At 41.1% G+C, this 16770-nt stretch overlaps 2 protein-coding genes across 3 annotated transcripts; both read left to right on the top strand.

The window, feature by feature from the left end:
- Positions 1-145: 145 nt before the first annotated feature.
- LOC306698877 (uncharacterized protein) lies at positions 146-2831 on the top strand. Its single transcript, XM_079163368.1, has 5 exons — positions 146-155; positions 857-963; positions 1163-1270; positions 1679-1822; positions 2606-2831. Exons 2-5 carry the CDS (start codon positions 890-892, stop codon positions 2694-2696), a joined length of 417 nt encoding a protein of 138 aa, XP_079019494.1. The 5' UTR covers positions 146-155; positions 857-889; the 3' UTR covers positions 2697-2831.
- A 2291-nt stretch (positions 2832-5122) lies between these two features.
- Positions 5123-15220, top strand: cdhr5b (cadherin-related family member 5b). Of its 2 annotated transcripts, XM_079162428.1 has the most exons (15): positions 5123-5256; positions 6402-6577; positions 6677-6733; positions 7468-7557; positions 8274-8360; positions 8590-8691; positions 9025-9198; positions 9949-10039; positions 10136-10233; positions 10385-10588; positions 11091-11201; positions 11286-11352; positions 11988-12233; positions 12861-13030; positions 13778-15220. In XM_079162428.1, exons 1-15 carry the CDS (start codon positions 5172-5174, stop codon positions 14279-14281), a joined length of 2262 nt encoding a protein of 753 aa, XP_079018554.1. In that variant the 5' UTR covers positions 5123-5171; the 3' UTR covers positions 14282-15220. The 2 variants fall into 2 exon arrangements, with proteins under 2 accessions (XP_079018554.1, XP_079018555.1); XM_079162429.1 differs by lacking the exon at positions 11988-12233.
- The last annotated feature ends 1550 nt before the right edge of the window (positions 15221-16770 follow it).

The raw sequence follows: 16770 nt of genomic DNA on the forward strand, positions 1-16770 counted from the left end.
TGGAAAATCTGGTTCCCAACTAAATGTGTTGACACGGTAAATAATCAGACCAATAAAGTCTGAGGGAAGTCCGTCAGGGGGGTCGATACCCGAGAGGGTACAAAAGGAGGCAGCTCGGACCCCAACGGTTCGGTCTCTGAGAAGGATCTGTCCAGGTGAGTCTCCTCGTACATCCACTGGAGACATTTTAGTCGCTGAGATGAGCTTGTTTTGTTTTTATCATTAATATCTCTGCTTGTTCCTTTAACTTGCATTTAGTCGTGTTTGTAAGTTTGTACTTATTTTTTTGAACTTTCAGGTTGAAAATCGAACTTTTGAGATCTAACTCTGATGTTGCTGAAAAAAGAAGGAAACTTGTAATTACGATAACTCTGATGTGACCTGAACGTGGCACAAGTGCATTGGTTGTGGCAGCTCCACGGACGCTGATCGATCAGAAGTTAAATGTTTATTTATAAAGCTCGGATCACAAACTATGTCAGGGTCAGATGTGTTTTTAATGTAAAAAATGTAATTAAATTACAGACCTGAAGCTTTCACAAGAGAATTTACAGCACTATTTATTGTACGTACGAGCTCACACAACTAAAATTGCAGGTAAAAAACTTTAGTTTCAAGCACATCTTTTAAAATAATTGAATATTCCAAAGCTGCAGGGATTTTTCACTGATGTTGGGGGATCAGATCTGGCTCACAGGTGGATTGGGTTGAGATCAGAGCGCTGTGCAGAAAAGAGACGAACACAAAAGATGATAAACAAACTGTTTTATGCTGCAGCCTTATGATTTTCAGAACAAAAGGATGCATCCGCCTGTTCGGAGGTTTGGAAAAAAAGAAAAGTGATTTGTCTCCGCAGGAAATTATCAACCTCATCTTCTTCATCGCCCTAATGATGCCATCCATGAGTGTGACTCAGCTGTTCCTGCTGTTGGCCCTCCTCCACCTCACCACATCACTTCACACGTATGAAACGATAGCAGCTGGATAACAAAATACAAAACAATTTTATCATGTTTAGTTCAGTTTCCCTCTTTCTTCATTACAGAGAAATCCTTTTTCAAATCATCTTCAGGAGAAAAAAAAAGGGTTTCATATTTTCTGATATTGTTCTTTGTATTTGTTTTAAAAATGCATGTTGTGACTTCCTGTCATGTGACCTCAGGGATGAAGAAGAGGCGGAGAGTTTCCTGACTGAGATCAGACACCTGAACGCACCGTGGTCTCTGTCCAGGATGAGCTCTGCAGATGCTCTGCTCGAGGCCAGACTCAGGTGAGTTCGGAGTAATAAAAGAAGTAGTCAGACACAGTTAGAGATTTGGTGGTGAACATAGTGGAACATTTAGCAGCTCAAGATGTCAAGATATTTCCCTCAGGAGTAGGTGGAGACCAGAAACAGAGCTAAAAGAGAGATAATATGGACTTACATTCATCAGGTGAGACAAACACAAAGAACTCAATGAATGATCGTGTTTATCTGTAACTGATGGATGTGTAAATACCGTTTTGAAGCCTCGAGTTTAAGAAGTTTAAGGCCCTTCAGCATTGGCTTCACTCTTCAGATCTGGAGGTTTTCCCTTGGTTCACAATTTGTTTCTGCTGCCCCCAAGGGCCCAAAAAATCTGTGACAGCAGGTTTAACTTTATTAAAATGTACGATTTTTGACGTGATTGTGTTTCAGGCAGCTGCTGTCTGCAGGTCTGGACCGCCGGAGGCAGCTGGGAGACATCGAGTTCTCCAACAGATACGCAGAGTTCCTGCGATCTAAAGCCAAACACAGCTCCACCTGCGCCTTCCTGCGCCGCATGCAGGGCGTCAGGAAGAGGTGTGACACTTCAGACACATTAGAACAGCAGTCTGCCACTGAGCTGCTCTGCTTTAATTGAAAATAGTGTCAATTTTAAACAAAGCGTTTTTAGAAGACTTGTATCAGATGACTCCGTTGTACTGATGACATTAATGCAGTAGAAATGTACATTATACTATCAAGACAACAATTAGTTGGTAAGTTGTGATAATAAGAAAAGATAATAAACGTAAATAAACATTATAAAAATACCTTTTTAATGTAGTTATATTGACAAATTGACTTTCCTCTCCAGCACTGTTTAAAGCTAGGGTTGGTAATCTAGACAAACTAGCAAGAGTGCACTAGATTAAAAATACAAACCTTTACAGTGAAAGTAATAATTATTATTTGAATAGCGCTTTAAAAAGAACTCACAGAAACTTTACAAGCAAAAAAGAAAGTAGCTAGCAGCATTAGCTACAAAAGTTGATAAATCTAGCGAGAACACCTCCCGTCCCTTCACGCCTCCCTCCAAAGACCCCCCCCCCCCCCCCCCACACTCAATTATCATATTAAACATAAACAACGAGTATGGCTAATGGTAGTACTCACAGCTGTCAAGCTAGCTGCTTTGAAATGACCAGGGTGACGAGAAATCAATCAATGGGCAGAATACGTCAAGCAGCTAGCCGTCCAGTCGCTACATTTGGGCCGAATGAAACGACTGGACTGGCTCCTGCAGGATGAAATGAGTAGTAAATGTTTTTTAAGGAGATTACCAACCCTGCCTTTACACCGTCACTGTGTTTCTGTCCACAGCGGGGTGGGAGGAGACACGGAGAAGGTGAACCTGCTGCTGAAACAGTACATGTGTCCGTCCGCCTACAACAACTGGCCGACCGACCTGTAGACGAGGAAAAGACAAAAGAGAGAAATTAAAGCTGATGTTAGGACAAACATGGTACTGATGTTCTGAATAAAGCTTTGTATGCAGCTGTAATCATATTTGATATGGAAACACAGATATCTTTGTTATTAAAATACATTTTATGAAGTACTTTGGTGTGTTTGGTTACTGTAATACTCTGTATTAGTAAGGACTGTTACATTAATAGGTATTGATGTCAGTTAAAGAAGCTAACAATTCTGATATTTAAAATTAAACTAAGGATAAAGTTTGCTAAAATGCAAAAAATTCCCCCAAAACATGTTTATGCTCAGCTGAGGTGAAGAACTTTGTTTAGCAGCGCCGAAAAAAGTGAAGCCGAGATAATAAATGATGACGTACAAGAAGTGTGAGACTTAAATCACCACATCCATGTGGAGCGATGAGGAGACCGTCACCTTCCTCACATTAATACATGAAACAATTTACATTTACCGCCCATCAAGGCTTTGATTGGCTCTCTTTTATTATATTATCTCGTTGCGCCCTCTTCTTCTGCAATGGTCTATGGGCAGCTGTGCTCCGGTGGTTTGATCCCCGGCTCCTCCAGTCCGCATGTCAAAGTGTCCTCCACAGGTCTGCCATCAGTGTTTGAATGTGTGTGTGAACTGGTGAATGTTGACATATAGTGCTCAGGTCTTTGTGTGGTCGGAGGACTAGATAGGCACCACAGCTTCTCTCGATAAACCCACTCCTAATATTTTCATCTGGATACGTCCTCCTGATGAGCAAAAGTGCATGTTATAACTGAATGTGGTTGACCACATCTGGACATGGTCAGGCTTTCATTGTGATCAGATTTTAAAAAATCCACTCAGCAAGTTTTATCTGACTCTGCCTTTTCCCTCCAACTTAAGCAAATCCAAATTAGTATTTTAATATCCAATCAAAATGCAGGAAGAATTGAATACCAGGTGGGAATGCAAAGGCTCGTTGATCACTACACCTCATGTATCCATACATAGATCGCATACAAACAACTATTTGTGCAATCTGTTGTAACTTGAGCTTCTCTGTGCTTTGTTGACATGGCCAGGTCGGCCATGCTTTTTAGTGCAAGTTAGTAAGAATCATAAAGTCTAACTTAATACAAATATTGCAAAGTCGAATCTTACTGACGCTTAAATTGAAGCTTTACAGAGCTGTTCACCATAGTCTCTTGTGAATGTTTTCATCACTATCGCATTGCATTGTGGGATATTAACACCGCTGTAGCGTCCAGTGTTTACAATACTGTAGTATTTCACCAGAAATAACATGCAGTTCACATACTGTTGGTTTCAGTCGTACTAAAATACATCACATACTGTTGTACTAATGTACAACAGTATGTGAATTAATGTACTAAAAAGCATGTTAGGGTGGAATTCTGGATGCAAACACTGTTAGCGCTGTTAGCACCCTTAGCTGTGAGCCGCCATGTTGAGAGCCATGTGGAGGCAACAGATATGCTCTGAATTTTGTATTTAGCACCTTAAAAGCTATAATTATTAGTTGTTTATTTACGGCGTGCACACGTCTGCCACAAAAGTTGTTTATAATCGTCCCATAAAGTATTAATATGCAGCCTTGCACTATAACTGTTAAAGGCACATCAAAATGTATTTATTTGTAGTTGATTTATTATTTGAAAAAACGTCAAGCCTTTTGTTATATGATGCAAATATTTTATTTAATATTGGGTTGTAAAATTAAATGCAGCACAACTTGACAACTAGGGTCCGGACTACAGCAATTGTGAATATGAAAATCATAAAACTGTAGAAATTTACATACCTGGGAAAATATTTAATCAAAGGATAAAGTTATAATTAAAATGATTAGAACCTTTGAATCAATAAAGGAGGAAAAGAATGTCTACATGACTCAAAATAACTACCATATGTGAGAAATCTAGGTTGAGCTAATTGAAGCTATTTTGAACCACTTGGGAACAATAATTAAGACATTTTCTTTTTTGTATTAAAGTAGTAGTAGTAGTAGTAAGAGTGGTACTAACAAAAAGAGAATAGAAATCTAAACCTCCACATTAAATTGATATACACGTCTATGGTTTCTTTTCTGTATTTATGTGTTGTTTGTTCCGTCTTTGTTGTCAACCATAAACGGAGACTTGGACTCTGGATGACGGGACACTGGAGAAGAGGATCATAGGACATGCTAATATGAAGAAATGAGTTGATTAAAAAAACGAATTAATGCCTTCCTTAATTCTTTCAACGTCTGTATACGTGTAAACATGTAACCAGGATGTGCCTCAAGTCAAGCCAATCAAATAAAAGACAATTTGTCACAAATAAGGTTTTATGACTTCCCAGCACAAATAGACACGTGCTATGTTTTTATGACGGGGAAAAGTCCACCGAAGCCATAAAGCTGAGAAAGATAAGTCGAGAACAGAGACGGAGAAGGATCAGTTCAGACAAGGTGGACGGAGACATGGACGGGATTCATCCACACTTCACCGTGAGGACGTCCGTCTGCTTTCTACTTCTGATTCTGCTTCGAACGTCCGCTGCCAACAGTGAGTACTGAAATCTGCTGGTTCACCTCAGGCTTGTTTTTATCTGGTGGTGTCACCTCACAGAGAGTAATAACAGTGTGCTAACATGTTACTACCTGTGGTACAGACAGATCAGTTATAACCACTCACAATGTGAGAATTTAGATAAATAATATACAAGTGGAATAAAAACCAGTGGGAGCTCAGGCGACTGAAACAGGAAGAAGTTTGACATTGAAACAGCTCAGTGGAGGCCAGAGAGGTGAAGGGTGGAGACGTTTAGATTAAGTGCTGACGTTCAATTTAGGGATTCAAACTATGATTATCTATCAATTGATCTATAGTTAATTTGGGGCTTTTAATAACCAGCAGCTGGTCATTTAGGGTCCAGTGTAAAGGATTCGACAACATCTAGCGATGAGGTTGCAGTTCGCAAACCAACTGAAACTTCTCGAACTACAGGGGCCGACGGAAAAATGTGAAAAAACGGCTCTATGTAGAGCCAGTGTTTGGTTCGTCCGTTCTTGGCTACTGTAGAAACATGGCGGCCGGCTCCGTGAAGAGAACACAACCTCCTTTTGCAGATATAAACAGCTCCTTCTAAGAGACAGAAACACAGCTATTCTTATTTTTCAGGTGGTTAAACACTGTACCTGTAAATCACATTCATCTTGTATACAAGATCTCCCATCTAGAGTTGCAGTTGTCTCTAAATTGTTTCCAGATCGACCTGTTAATAACAGAATTGCAACTTGATTGATCAAATATGCTCCGATCTGGCGGTGCAGGCAAAAAGCTGTCGGGGTGGACAACAACCTAAGCTACGAAATGCATGAAAAGAATGATTCCATAAAGTAGCTTCAGAGCCTCCGGTTGCAGTTTGAAGTGAATCCGTCCTTTTCAAGCGAATGCAGCATAAAATCACATGTTACTTACTTGTGATGTAACTTAATACGCTGTGATCAGATTATACTAAGCTTGTCAAGCTAATACTACGTTTGAACCTTCGCATCTTTATTAAGTATTTTTGAGAATATTTTCGTTCATGCCGGGTGTGAACCTCTAAGCACTGCAAAGTTTTTCATAATTTGGAGCTATCACTCCGATCCTTTGTACTGGACACACACAGATCTTCTAATTCATCTCTTCTTCTTCTTTCCCAACAGTCTGTTCTGCAGCTTCACCGGTGAATTTTCCAGAAAACAACACGGTGGGTGATGTCGTGCTGATGATCGTTGTCCAATCAGGGGTGACCCTCGGGTTCAAACCTCCTGCAAACCCGGACAACCCATTCAGCTTGGATGGAAACAATCTGGTAGCTGCGAGGGTGTTGGACTATGAGGTATGTAGGTCATGACTTATGGTGTCAAACGGATCCAACCCCCTTATCTCAGTTCTGTCAAAATACCTGTCGAGCATGAAAGTTTGGTTTTGTTTGCAGGCTGGAAGATCTCATCTAGTCGAAATCATCTGCAGTGAAACGGCCACCGGCAGCAAGGTAACACTTTCTTCAAACACTAAACATGTTGAACTGTTTAGACATTGTCCTGTCGTGACTTTTCACTTTGTGGTGTAATCAAACTGTTGAAATTACCAAATTATTTTTAATGAGGTTCCTGAGGAGATTCTTCAGGTCCTTGGGGTGGTTGTAAAGGTTCTTGAAGAGGTGGTGCATGTGTTTGAAGAGAGTTATCGAGAAGGTTCTCCAGGTGCTTGAAGATGTTCTCTACGGGCTTGAGGATGTATTACAGGTTCCTGGTAATGAGGTACAGGTGCTTAAGGAGGTTCTCTGGGGGCTTGAGGAGGTTGTAGAGGTTCCTCAAAGAGGTTCTACAGATGAGCCTGTACAGGTTCTTAAAACAATATCCAGGAGCTTGAGGAGGTTCTCTAGCAGTTTGAGGAGGTGGTACAGGTTTTTGAAGAGGTTCAACAGATGCATAAGTAGCCTGTTTGATTCTGAAAGAAAATGCAGAGGTGCTTGAGAAGGTTCTCCAGGGGGTTGAGGAGGTTGTAAAGGTTCTCTAAACAAATTATACAGGTGTTTGAGGAGGTTATACAAGTTTTTGAAAAGGTTCTACTGATACTTAAGGAGCCTGTACAGGTTGGACAGATGGATGTCATAATCTTGTGTCTTTGATTTATTTCATATTCTTAATGTACAGTTACATATTATTCTTACATATTACTACGAAACAAGTAGTTTGAACAAGGCTTGTGTCTCTTTGTTTCCAGTTTTCTCTCACCATTGTTGTAATTTTGGACAATGTGAATGATAACCATCCAGTCTTTGACCAGAACCCGTACCGCGTCAATGTCAATGAGGTAAGAGTCTGATGAATACCTTTAGATACACAGGAATTATTATTCAGCATTTCAGTTGTTTGTTTGTTGCCTTACAGACCTGACCAATGACAAAATGTTGTTTTAATGAATTTATTTTCCTCCCATGTTAACATCCAAGTTACTCTGGATTACAGTGCATTATATGGCCAAATCTATGTGGACATATATTTCATAGTTTGGTTACAATGAAAGAAACACAATCATATTTTAGGCTCTATTGTGCTTCGATCCAAATTGTTCCAACAATTTGTTTTTGGCCCATTAGTCCTGTTTCAACATGGCAATGCTTCTGCACAAAGACAACTGCCTAAAGAATATTTTTTTTGGGGTGGAAGAACTTTTAACAGTCCTGACCCCAACCCCATCCAACACCTTTGGGATGAACTTGAACAAAGTCTGTGAGCCAGACCTGATCACCCAACATCAGTAATGCTCTTGTGGCTTCATGGGAGCAAATCCCAGTAGCCTGAACCCAGAAGAGTCTCTTAGGCTCTTATAGAAGCAGATCAACACCCATGATTGGAATATCATATTTAACAGACACTTTTAGTATAAATAGGAACTTTATAGGCTTACATGGGTATATTAATGCAAGTGTCAGAGAGTTTCCACAAAAAAAGCAGTGATATGGCTGCTGATGTGTAAAAGCTGTGATTCAGGTTCATATTGAATCACTCTGATGGTTTTTGTCCCAGATGTCTCCTTTAGGCTCAACTGTAGGCCGCTTCGAAGCCACGGACTTAGATGTTCAAATCATCACCTACACGCTGACGTCTGAATTTGTAAGATCTCCTCCTTGTTTTTCTTTTATCTCTCAGTAGGTCAAACATCTAGATAAATCTTCTTGTTTTTTTGTCTTCCCCGGAGTCAGATGAGATATTTGTTTAATCTTTTAATACAGAGATATGCCCAGGAAATATTTAGCCTAGCACAAAGACTGGATGTAGGATGAAACTGCTAGCTAAAGGGTCGGATCTAAAGACATTTCATTGTCCCGTTGGATTTCTGCAGAACGGCTTTACACTGAAGTCGTCTACCAACCCGGATCTCCTCCTTACGACGCGTCTCGACTACGAGAAGGTCCAAAATGTCCAACTGATATTAACCGCTCAGGTGAGTACTGCTCACTGCTGCTTCCAAACTCTGATTACCGTTTGTCAGATCAATGAAATCAAATATTTCTTTCTGTCTCTGGAGGTCAGACATGCTCTCTTAAACGTTTGAGGCATCATGTGAATTCTAAAATGATTTAGTTTTTTGTTGACTCAAGCTAACACAAGTCAAAAGGACTCACATTTGACTGACGCTAATATACATTGTCGTCCAGAGACTTAACTGAACAGCTGAACCTTGTGAGACAAGTTTTAGTCCAGTTTCTCAGTTATCTGCCGACTGTCGTACTGTAGTTGTACTAAAATAATCAGATTGTCTTTCTTCTTTCAAAAGGACGCGCCGTTGGCCGGTGTTTCATTCACTGCCACCACCACCATCCTGGTCACCATCTTGGACGGTGACAACAGGCCGCCGTGGTTCCAGCCGTGCAGCAAACACGAGGTTGGGGGGGCTGTGATCTGCCAGAACAACGGCTACACCAGCAGGGTCGTCTTAAACGAACAAGAGGTGCGACACTTTACCTGGAAAGTCCAGCGCTGATGCTGAACTGTCAGGTGACAAACGTAGATGGAGTGAACGGGAGTGTTTTATCCATGAGTAGCCAATCAGCGAGCTCCCTAACTGAAGTTTAACTTGATGCCATGAATCGTTCAAAAAGGGATATCGGTGCACACTTTCAGATACTACAAAAAAGTAGAAACGTTTTTGTTTTGTTTTTAATCTAAAAGGGAAATGTGACAGAGTGTAACGGTAAAACAGACTCTGCAAATTCATCATGAAGAACATGACGATTCCACTGAAGAGATGAAAACATCAGGTCTGTGTGGAGCGATGAAGAGACTGTAACATTCCTAGAAAATTAAAGCCACCAGCTGTTTATCACCACGAACCAACTCCTAATAATCGCACAACGGTAGTGGACGGAAACAGACATTAATTCACATTCTTTTTTATGATTTTTGCTACATTTGGACGGTTGAGCGTATGAAAAGAGACAGAAGTTGTGCGAAGAATGGAAAAAGAGAGCTTGACAGGGAAGTTCAAACCCCTACTTTCACACCTCACCTTGTCCAAAAAAACTATTCTGCGTTCCGAAGAAAGGTTTCAGATGCTGTAAGACAATCTGACAAGCCCTTTGTTTGAAGCAGACTGAGGCCTCAATGCAGCCTCTAATGTCTGTCTGTGTTCACTCCAAACGACGACTTCCATTGCCGACTTAGGCACATGATGATGATCAGGTTGTCTTCTCCTCTGCAGACCGGAGTGTTACCTCTGGATCCAGGACCGCTGTACGCCATCGACGGCGATTCAGGGATAAACGAGGAAGTGACGTACTCGTTCTTGGCCGGTAAGCAACAGTTTGTTCCTCAGTCTGACGTCAACATCCACTGATAAGTTGTTGATGATCGGCAGGTAGAAGCAGCTCAGTCTGTGTTTTTTTTAGGAGATGCAGGCGGTCTGTTTCAGATCAACCCCAACACGGGGAACATCACCATGTTGAAGCCGGCCGATGTGTTGGGGACCATCGGTCTGACAGTTCTGGTAAAGAGAAAATATTCACGTTTTTATCCAATGTGTCGTTCAAATGATGATGTGTCTCCTTTGTTTTAACAGTTTGATTTGTGTTGATGTTGCCTAGTGCTGCAACTGAGTGATCAGAAATGGTTACAGTCCTTCTGTTTCTCTCTCCCAGGCCGCTCAGAAGATAAAGAGTTTTCAGTTTGCCACCACCACCGTCACGGTCAGCGTTCAGGTGAAGAGTCTCCACCGTCCACAGTTTCAGAGGCTTCAGTACGACGGCGTCATCACCGGAGTGGGCATCATGGCGATGGACCTGAATTCCAAGGATGAGCCGCTGCAGATCCTCGCCACGGACGATGACTACAATGCCACCGGGGTAAAAACACTGATTCCAGACTCTAGTGGATCAAAGTGCGTCTTCTCTCCAGCCTCAGAGAGTGGAAATGTTGAAGTTAAAAAAGAACTTTACTTTTTTATAAAAGTAAAATTCTAGTTTCTAGTTTTTGTTCTTTTGTCTGCCATCTTTCAATCAGTAATACAAACATTTTACTCAACAAGTTAATATCTGAGATCGTCAAGAAATTGTCCAGAAACACAAACCTTTAATCGTTTCTTTTTTTAAACTTTATTTAGAGGTTAAACTGAAAGGTAGTGCACCTGAATACTTTGCATTAACAGTTCAACATTTTTGGTAAACCCTCTAAACTTCAGCTAACTCTGCTGGCTGAAGCAGCTTTGTTGTGAACTAAAAGTGATGGTCTACTGTTTAACTGAACATTCATCGTGTTGTTTTTGAGCGTTTGATGGCCGAGGAAGTTTTTTTCGGGAGTTGTCTTACTTGATGTGTTGCACTAACCTTTTGATTTCTGTTAAAACAGGGTATAAATCCCCACATCACCTACTTCGTCAATGGGCACAGTGCTTTCTCCATCGTTGGCGGCTACTTGTTCATGACAAAGGATCTCCCAGAGGCCACATTATCTCTATCAGTGAGTTAACAAATCTACTAAAACTTAATTATTAAAGTCACTGAATGATGATTGTAATTTTCCACTTAAACTTTGTTCTTCCAGTTGGTGGCATTGGACACGGCTAACAAAGAATCAGCTTCAGCTCAGCTGTTTTTGGAGGTGACTTCAGGTAGGAAGAAAACCCTCACAGACCGCTCTGTTCAAAGTTAGACAACTAAACCACTCTGGCTCTGCTTCATCAATGCAGCGTTATCCTCCAATGTCCTGCAGGTCTATCAAATACATGCAAACATGAGTGTCAGAATGAAGAGCTTGTAGCTTGCAAAATGCAAATTGTAATGTGCAAATTAGCTGCTGACCAAAAGCCAATTTAATGAATTTCAGGTCCAGAATGGTTTGGTTGGGTGTACATTTTGTCCCTGGGTCAACCCGTTCGGTCTGTCTCATTTATTGCGTGGGAAGCAGAGGCTGATATTTCCATTCCAATTGCTTTCCGTTTGTGCCCTGTCTCCTCTGTGGCACAGTCCTGTGGTTGGTCTGCTCTCATGTCACCAAAAACTGCAACAGAGTTCACTTGGATGTGGTCAAAGACCTCTTCATGCAGTCTTAGCTAGCTGGAGCACATGTCTGCACCGTTGGGGTCCAGTGATTGTTCGTAGCAAAGTTTATTAAAAAAATCTTCTAGCAGTCAGGTTTGTGCAAATAACTCAAGTGGAAAATTCCAGTCTGAAGAACCATTAAAGTTGGGAGAGAACAGCAGCACGAGGTGAAACCTCAAAGCTTCAAAGTATGTTCTCCTCATAGGTCTAACCACCACCAGTTTGCCTCTGAGCACCACAGACAGTATGGCCACGACATCCATAGGGGAAACCTCCACCGACAGCAAAACCACAGAAGAAGTGTCCACGTCCAACCCCACTGCATCCACCTCCATCAGCCTCTCAACTACAGTCGCTGGCACGACCAGCGAAAGCATCTTCTCCACCACTGATCCCAGTGTGACCAGTGAAGGAAGCGCCTCCACAGCCAGCACAGCTCACCCTCACACAGGTGGTCTCGCGTTTCTCTCAACACCCTCCGCCATTTTGAATGTGTTCCCGTTATGCTGAGATGAGAGCGATCCTCACGTGGTCTTTTATGTTCCTGTAATCGTAGAGTTCACAATGTGTTCAACAGCAAAGACAAAGTGTCTCGTTGTTGACATGAAAAGCAACCAACCACAGTGACAGCAGTTGGGATTTGCACAGACCTTCCTGTAATCATCCTCCAGCTCAATGCTAAACTAGCTAAGACTTTCTCAAACTTGTGATAAACAAAATAACAAAAACCCGAAACATAAAAAATGTCAGATTTTAGTATGTCATACAAAACTCATAAATAATGTCATAGTGCAGTATGCCTTAAAGAATTTGAAAAAAAAGTATAATATGCAATTTGAAAAAAAAGTGCCAAAAAACATCATTGTATATTTTGCCATAGAAAATGTTAAAGTATGAAATGCAAGTATTAGTAGTGAAGGAGGGAACGTTGTTGCCAGATGGAGCTCAAAAGGGCTGATGTCATACATTAACCCAGTCCAGACTATTTATCTACTTAGAACGCTACATTTAAGATTTACCGCCACCTTGGTTCCAGATTTATCTGGGTTTCTGTATTTAGTTGCTTTTGTTCCCGCAGTGATCGTACCGTCCGGTGGCTACGGGCCGGTGGACATGGCAGCGCTCGGTGCGACTCTGGGGGTCCTGCTGCTCGTCTGTCTGGTGGTCATCGTGGTGCTCGCACTTCGCATCCGGAGGGGGGACGCGGACTGGAGGAAGATCTTTGAAGCCAGCGTGTTCCAAAGCTCTGTAAGTTCAAACTGGTTGTGAAAATGCTCGGAGTGACGGGACGAGTACAGGGACTCAACTCTGTCCATGATGTAGGATTATTGTGTAGAACACATGTATAAGAGGCATACTAGGTCCACCTTTATTGTCCTTCAGATGGACCAGATTTGGAAGATTTGCGCTAGAATTCCAAACGTCTTTCAAAATTCAAGTCATAATCTCTGGATAGAATTTGGTTCAATAACATTTTGAAAGTCTCCGACGTAGAGTCCTACTGAGCTCGCTCTATGGGCCTAAAATCAGCGGAAGGAAGCCCTCAGAGCCTTTTTCGGCATTTGTGTGAGCAACTTTCATAAGGGAGTTGTTCTTGCATGCTGCATCCTGTTCTCCTCAATACATCCATGAGAACCTTCTTTAAAGACCACCAAACCTGGAGAAACTAAGGCCCAACCCCAACCTCCACACTCACAGACTTTGATGTTGCAGCAAAGCGTTCTCCCATTCGTATTTACACCATTTTAAGCCCTTAAAGTCTCTCACACTTGACCGTTTAACAGGTGACGTCAGTAAGTCCCTGAGGGTTCAGGGTTTGAGGCTTTAAGGGGACATTGGGCCTGAATGTAAAACTCATGGGCCAAACATTCAATGGAAGCCATGCCCAATAGTTTACCATCGTGTGGTATGTAATGAACACTGCAGCTTAGGGGTCACCAACAGGACTTTAAAGAATTAATCTTGATTTTAACAGAAAGTGTTTTCCTTCCACAGCTGGGTCAAGGCGCTCAGAAGGGGGGCATCCAGTACACCAATGAGGCCTTCCAAAATGACGAAGATGGAGACAGCACTGGCTCCGGCGGCCCAGTGGCAGGAAGCGTGAGGGCCGGTGGAGCGGCGGGCGACCTTCCGCTCTTCGCCAAGTCTTCGGTGCCACTGCGCGCCCTCCCGCGCGACGACGTCAGCCAGGCGGGCTCGGACAGCGCCGACAACGAGGAGAAGGGGGTGAGTTCCATCCTGACCAAGGAGAGACGCGTGGACGACGGGTACAAGTCGGTCTGGTTCAAGGAGGACATCGACCCCGACGCCAAGGAGGAGGTGGTCATCATCCCGGACAGCAGAGAGGACGACAGCGAGGAGGAAGACGACGAAGACGACGACGGCCTGCGGGTAAAAACCCAGAGGGTCGTCTTTAACGACGCGGATCTTGACAGTGGACTCGGGGTGAAGATGGAGGATCGGGAAGACTCCTCGGAGGGTGACGAAGTTAGTCTGTGAAAAGGCGCCAAAAGGGAAAGACGAGTACATGGCGGGAAACCGCCCGTAATAGAAATTAATGATTTATCAGCAGTCTTGTAATAATCTGCTTCATCAATTAATGACAGAGGACCAGTGACACAGAACCAGGACTGAACGCACTTTAAAACCATTAAAAAAAATTATATAAATAATGATTAAGTCTCATCCTGCGTGTGTGTGAAACTTTTAAATAAATTGAACCTTTTACAGCATTTTATTGTTTATGTAAATACTTCAAGTGTCATAATTAATGTAGAGCAACCTGAATAAAGATGTGTTCATGTATTAAATGAGGCTTTTTCAGGCTACTAATAGTGTTTCTATAGACCCCCTAGTGGACATTGCTAGTAGTGCAGTTATAGTGAAGATTTTTTTATTAACTTTTTTAAATGTGTCGATTTATATTCACTAAAATCAAATATGTATTTTAAACTCACTAACTTGTGTGTTAAGGCCATACAGCACATTCTTTATCCATTTTCAAAGAATGAAAGTAAGTTTAGTCTTTTAGGTTCTCCTTTTATATATTTGGCAGAGAAGTTCCCAGATTCGCTGGTACTTTGAGTTGATGATTCACTGGTTACGATGGTCGTTCAGCACTGACGGATGAATACAATCATGTCATCTGAAACTAGAAAATGCACGGAGAGGAACAGCCGGTGATAAAAACACGCACACCTGCTGTTACAGTCTAGTGATAATAAAACCCTCCCTGCTGATACTGAAGGCTGTAAAACATGACTGAAGCAAACTCTGAACTTCTATTAAACAACACGGAGCTGTTAACAGAAACGTTTGTCAGCAGATGAACAGAAAGAATAGAAACTCGTGTTTAACTCGAAAGCAGAAAACTGATGTAAATAAAATGTGTCTGTTGATTGTTTGGCTGAAACCGTTAATAAACTCATTAATTATAAAGCAATTTATTTCTCAGTTTTTCAACTTTTATCGTTTGAACTCATCAAAATAAGACATTTCTGTCAATATTAATTAACTGATTATATTGAATATGTGGTTCATACGGTCTCCTTAATCAACGGTTAAAAAGAGAGGCAAACTTTCCTTCTGAAACCACAGAGGAAGAATTTAACCTGCAGATGATTCTCTACTGACACCAACAGGCTGAAGTCGGTACTGCACAGAAACAACAAGATATTGTCAGTGTTTGACATTTGATTTTACTTCAATTTTAAAAAATGTACATCACTTTTTAACAACAGAAATAATTTCATTTAAAAAAAAAGAAAAACACCTATTTGTACAATGACACCATTTTATAAAACCATTAAATCCGAAAGACTCAACAGAAGACGGAAACGAGGCGGAAACTAAAACCTGAGAAACCACAAAACAAACTGAGGAAGATTAGGAATTAGGAAGCGCAGAACACACAAAGTCTAAATGAGGCAACGTGGCGTTAATAACTGGCATTAATACTGCAAAAAAAAACAAAAAAACAGCTAAAACTACAAAAGACAAAATACTTGGCAACGAAAGAGCTTTGAGAGGCCCGATCACTGAAGTGAGAAAGATCTATCAAAACATGTTTGAATAAAAACATAGATATAATGTATACTGACGCTTTCATTATAATGTATGTTCAATGTGCAATTTAAAAAACAATTATTACCAATAGTATTACCTAATTTTACTCAAAAAGGATCTATTTTGGACAGTTTGGTTTTTTTAGAAACATTTATTTTGAGTGAATTTCCCGTGAAATAAAAGTAATAAATGCTGGTGTGACAGCCTTCAGACTGACAGTTAACAGTTAATACACAGTGACAGACTGGTGGCGACGAACAGGAACAGACACACTATTATAAAATGCAAGATGGCTGCTCTTTAGCTGGCTAGCAAACACTTTATCAGGACACAAACAAATAAGTGGTTTCCTTAATCAATGTAAAAACTAAAAACGCCCGTGAGGATGTCGTCTACTTATCTCGGTTCAAATTTTAAATTAAAAGTTTAAAAGCCAAGTAGCTCAACAATCATTCGATTGGGAGAACAAATTAGTTTTGTAATTTATTCTATAACACCTGTCGGCTCTGAACAAAGTAAAAAGAGAATCTCGAGAGAAAAAACATCACCATTTTGCTTTAGCTTGTTTAGCTTTAGCTTGTTTAGCTTTAGCCGGTTAGCTACGGTTGAAAAAAAAAAAAAAAAGTTTTCAACTTTACCCCTCTAGCGTTTACAAGTGATATTATTGATTGCTTTCCGTTTTCCTCAAAGGCAACTTACTAGCTTCAGTTAATTGTATTTATTCAGACCATCAGGGGAAAAGCAAGAAATATATTATAATTAATTCCCAATGCGGCTGCATTTTGTTTTCCAAAGTTACTTGGGTTTTTCCACCGTCGTAGCCATTACGTTGTGCAAACAACTTTTAGTACATATTGATGAGTCAAAGCAAAACACTTTCAACAGGAGCTCAACATATGTATATATGTATATATATATATATA

The sequence above is a fragment of the Pholis gunnellus genome (genome assembly GCF_910591455.1).
Source record: "Pholis gunnellus genome assembly, chromosome: 7".
NCBI lineage: Eukaryota > Metazoa > Chordata > Actinopteri > Perciformes > Pholidae > Pholis > Pholis gunnellus.

What these genes read in the sequence shown, in the direction of transcription:
- LOC306698877 (XM_079163368.1), top strand. Translation starts at nt 890, where the DNA reads ATGATGCCATCCATGAGTGTGACTCAGCTGTTCCTGCTGTTGGCCCTC. An exon ending in CTCACCACATCACTTCACAC is followed by an intron (nt 964 to 1,162) that starts GTATGAAACGAT and finishes ATGTGACCTCAG; the next exon opens with GGATGAAGAAGAGGCGGAGA. An exon ending in CTGCTCGAGGCCAGACTCAG is followed by an intron (nt 1,271 to 1,678) that starts GTGAGTTCGGAG and finishes ATTGTGTTTCAG; the next exon opens with GCAGCTGCTGTCTGCAGGTC.
- cdhr5b (XM_079162428.1), top strand. Translation starts at nt 5,172, where the DNA reads ATGGACGGGATTCATCCACACTTCACCGTGAGGACGTCCGTCTGCTTT. An exon ending in ATGACTACAATGCCACCGGG is followed by an intron (nt 10,589 to 11,090) that starts GTAAAAACACTG and finishes CTGTTAAAACAG; the next exon opens with GGTATAAATCCCCACATCAC. An exon ending in GTTTTTGGAGGTGACTTCAG is followed by an intron (nt 11,353 to 11,987) that starts GTAGGAAGAAAA and finishes TTCTCCTCATAG; the next exon opens with GTCTAACCACCACCAGTTTG.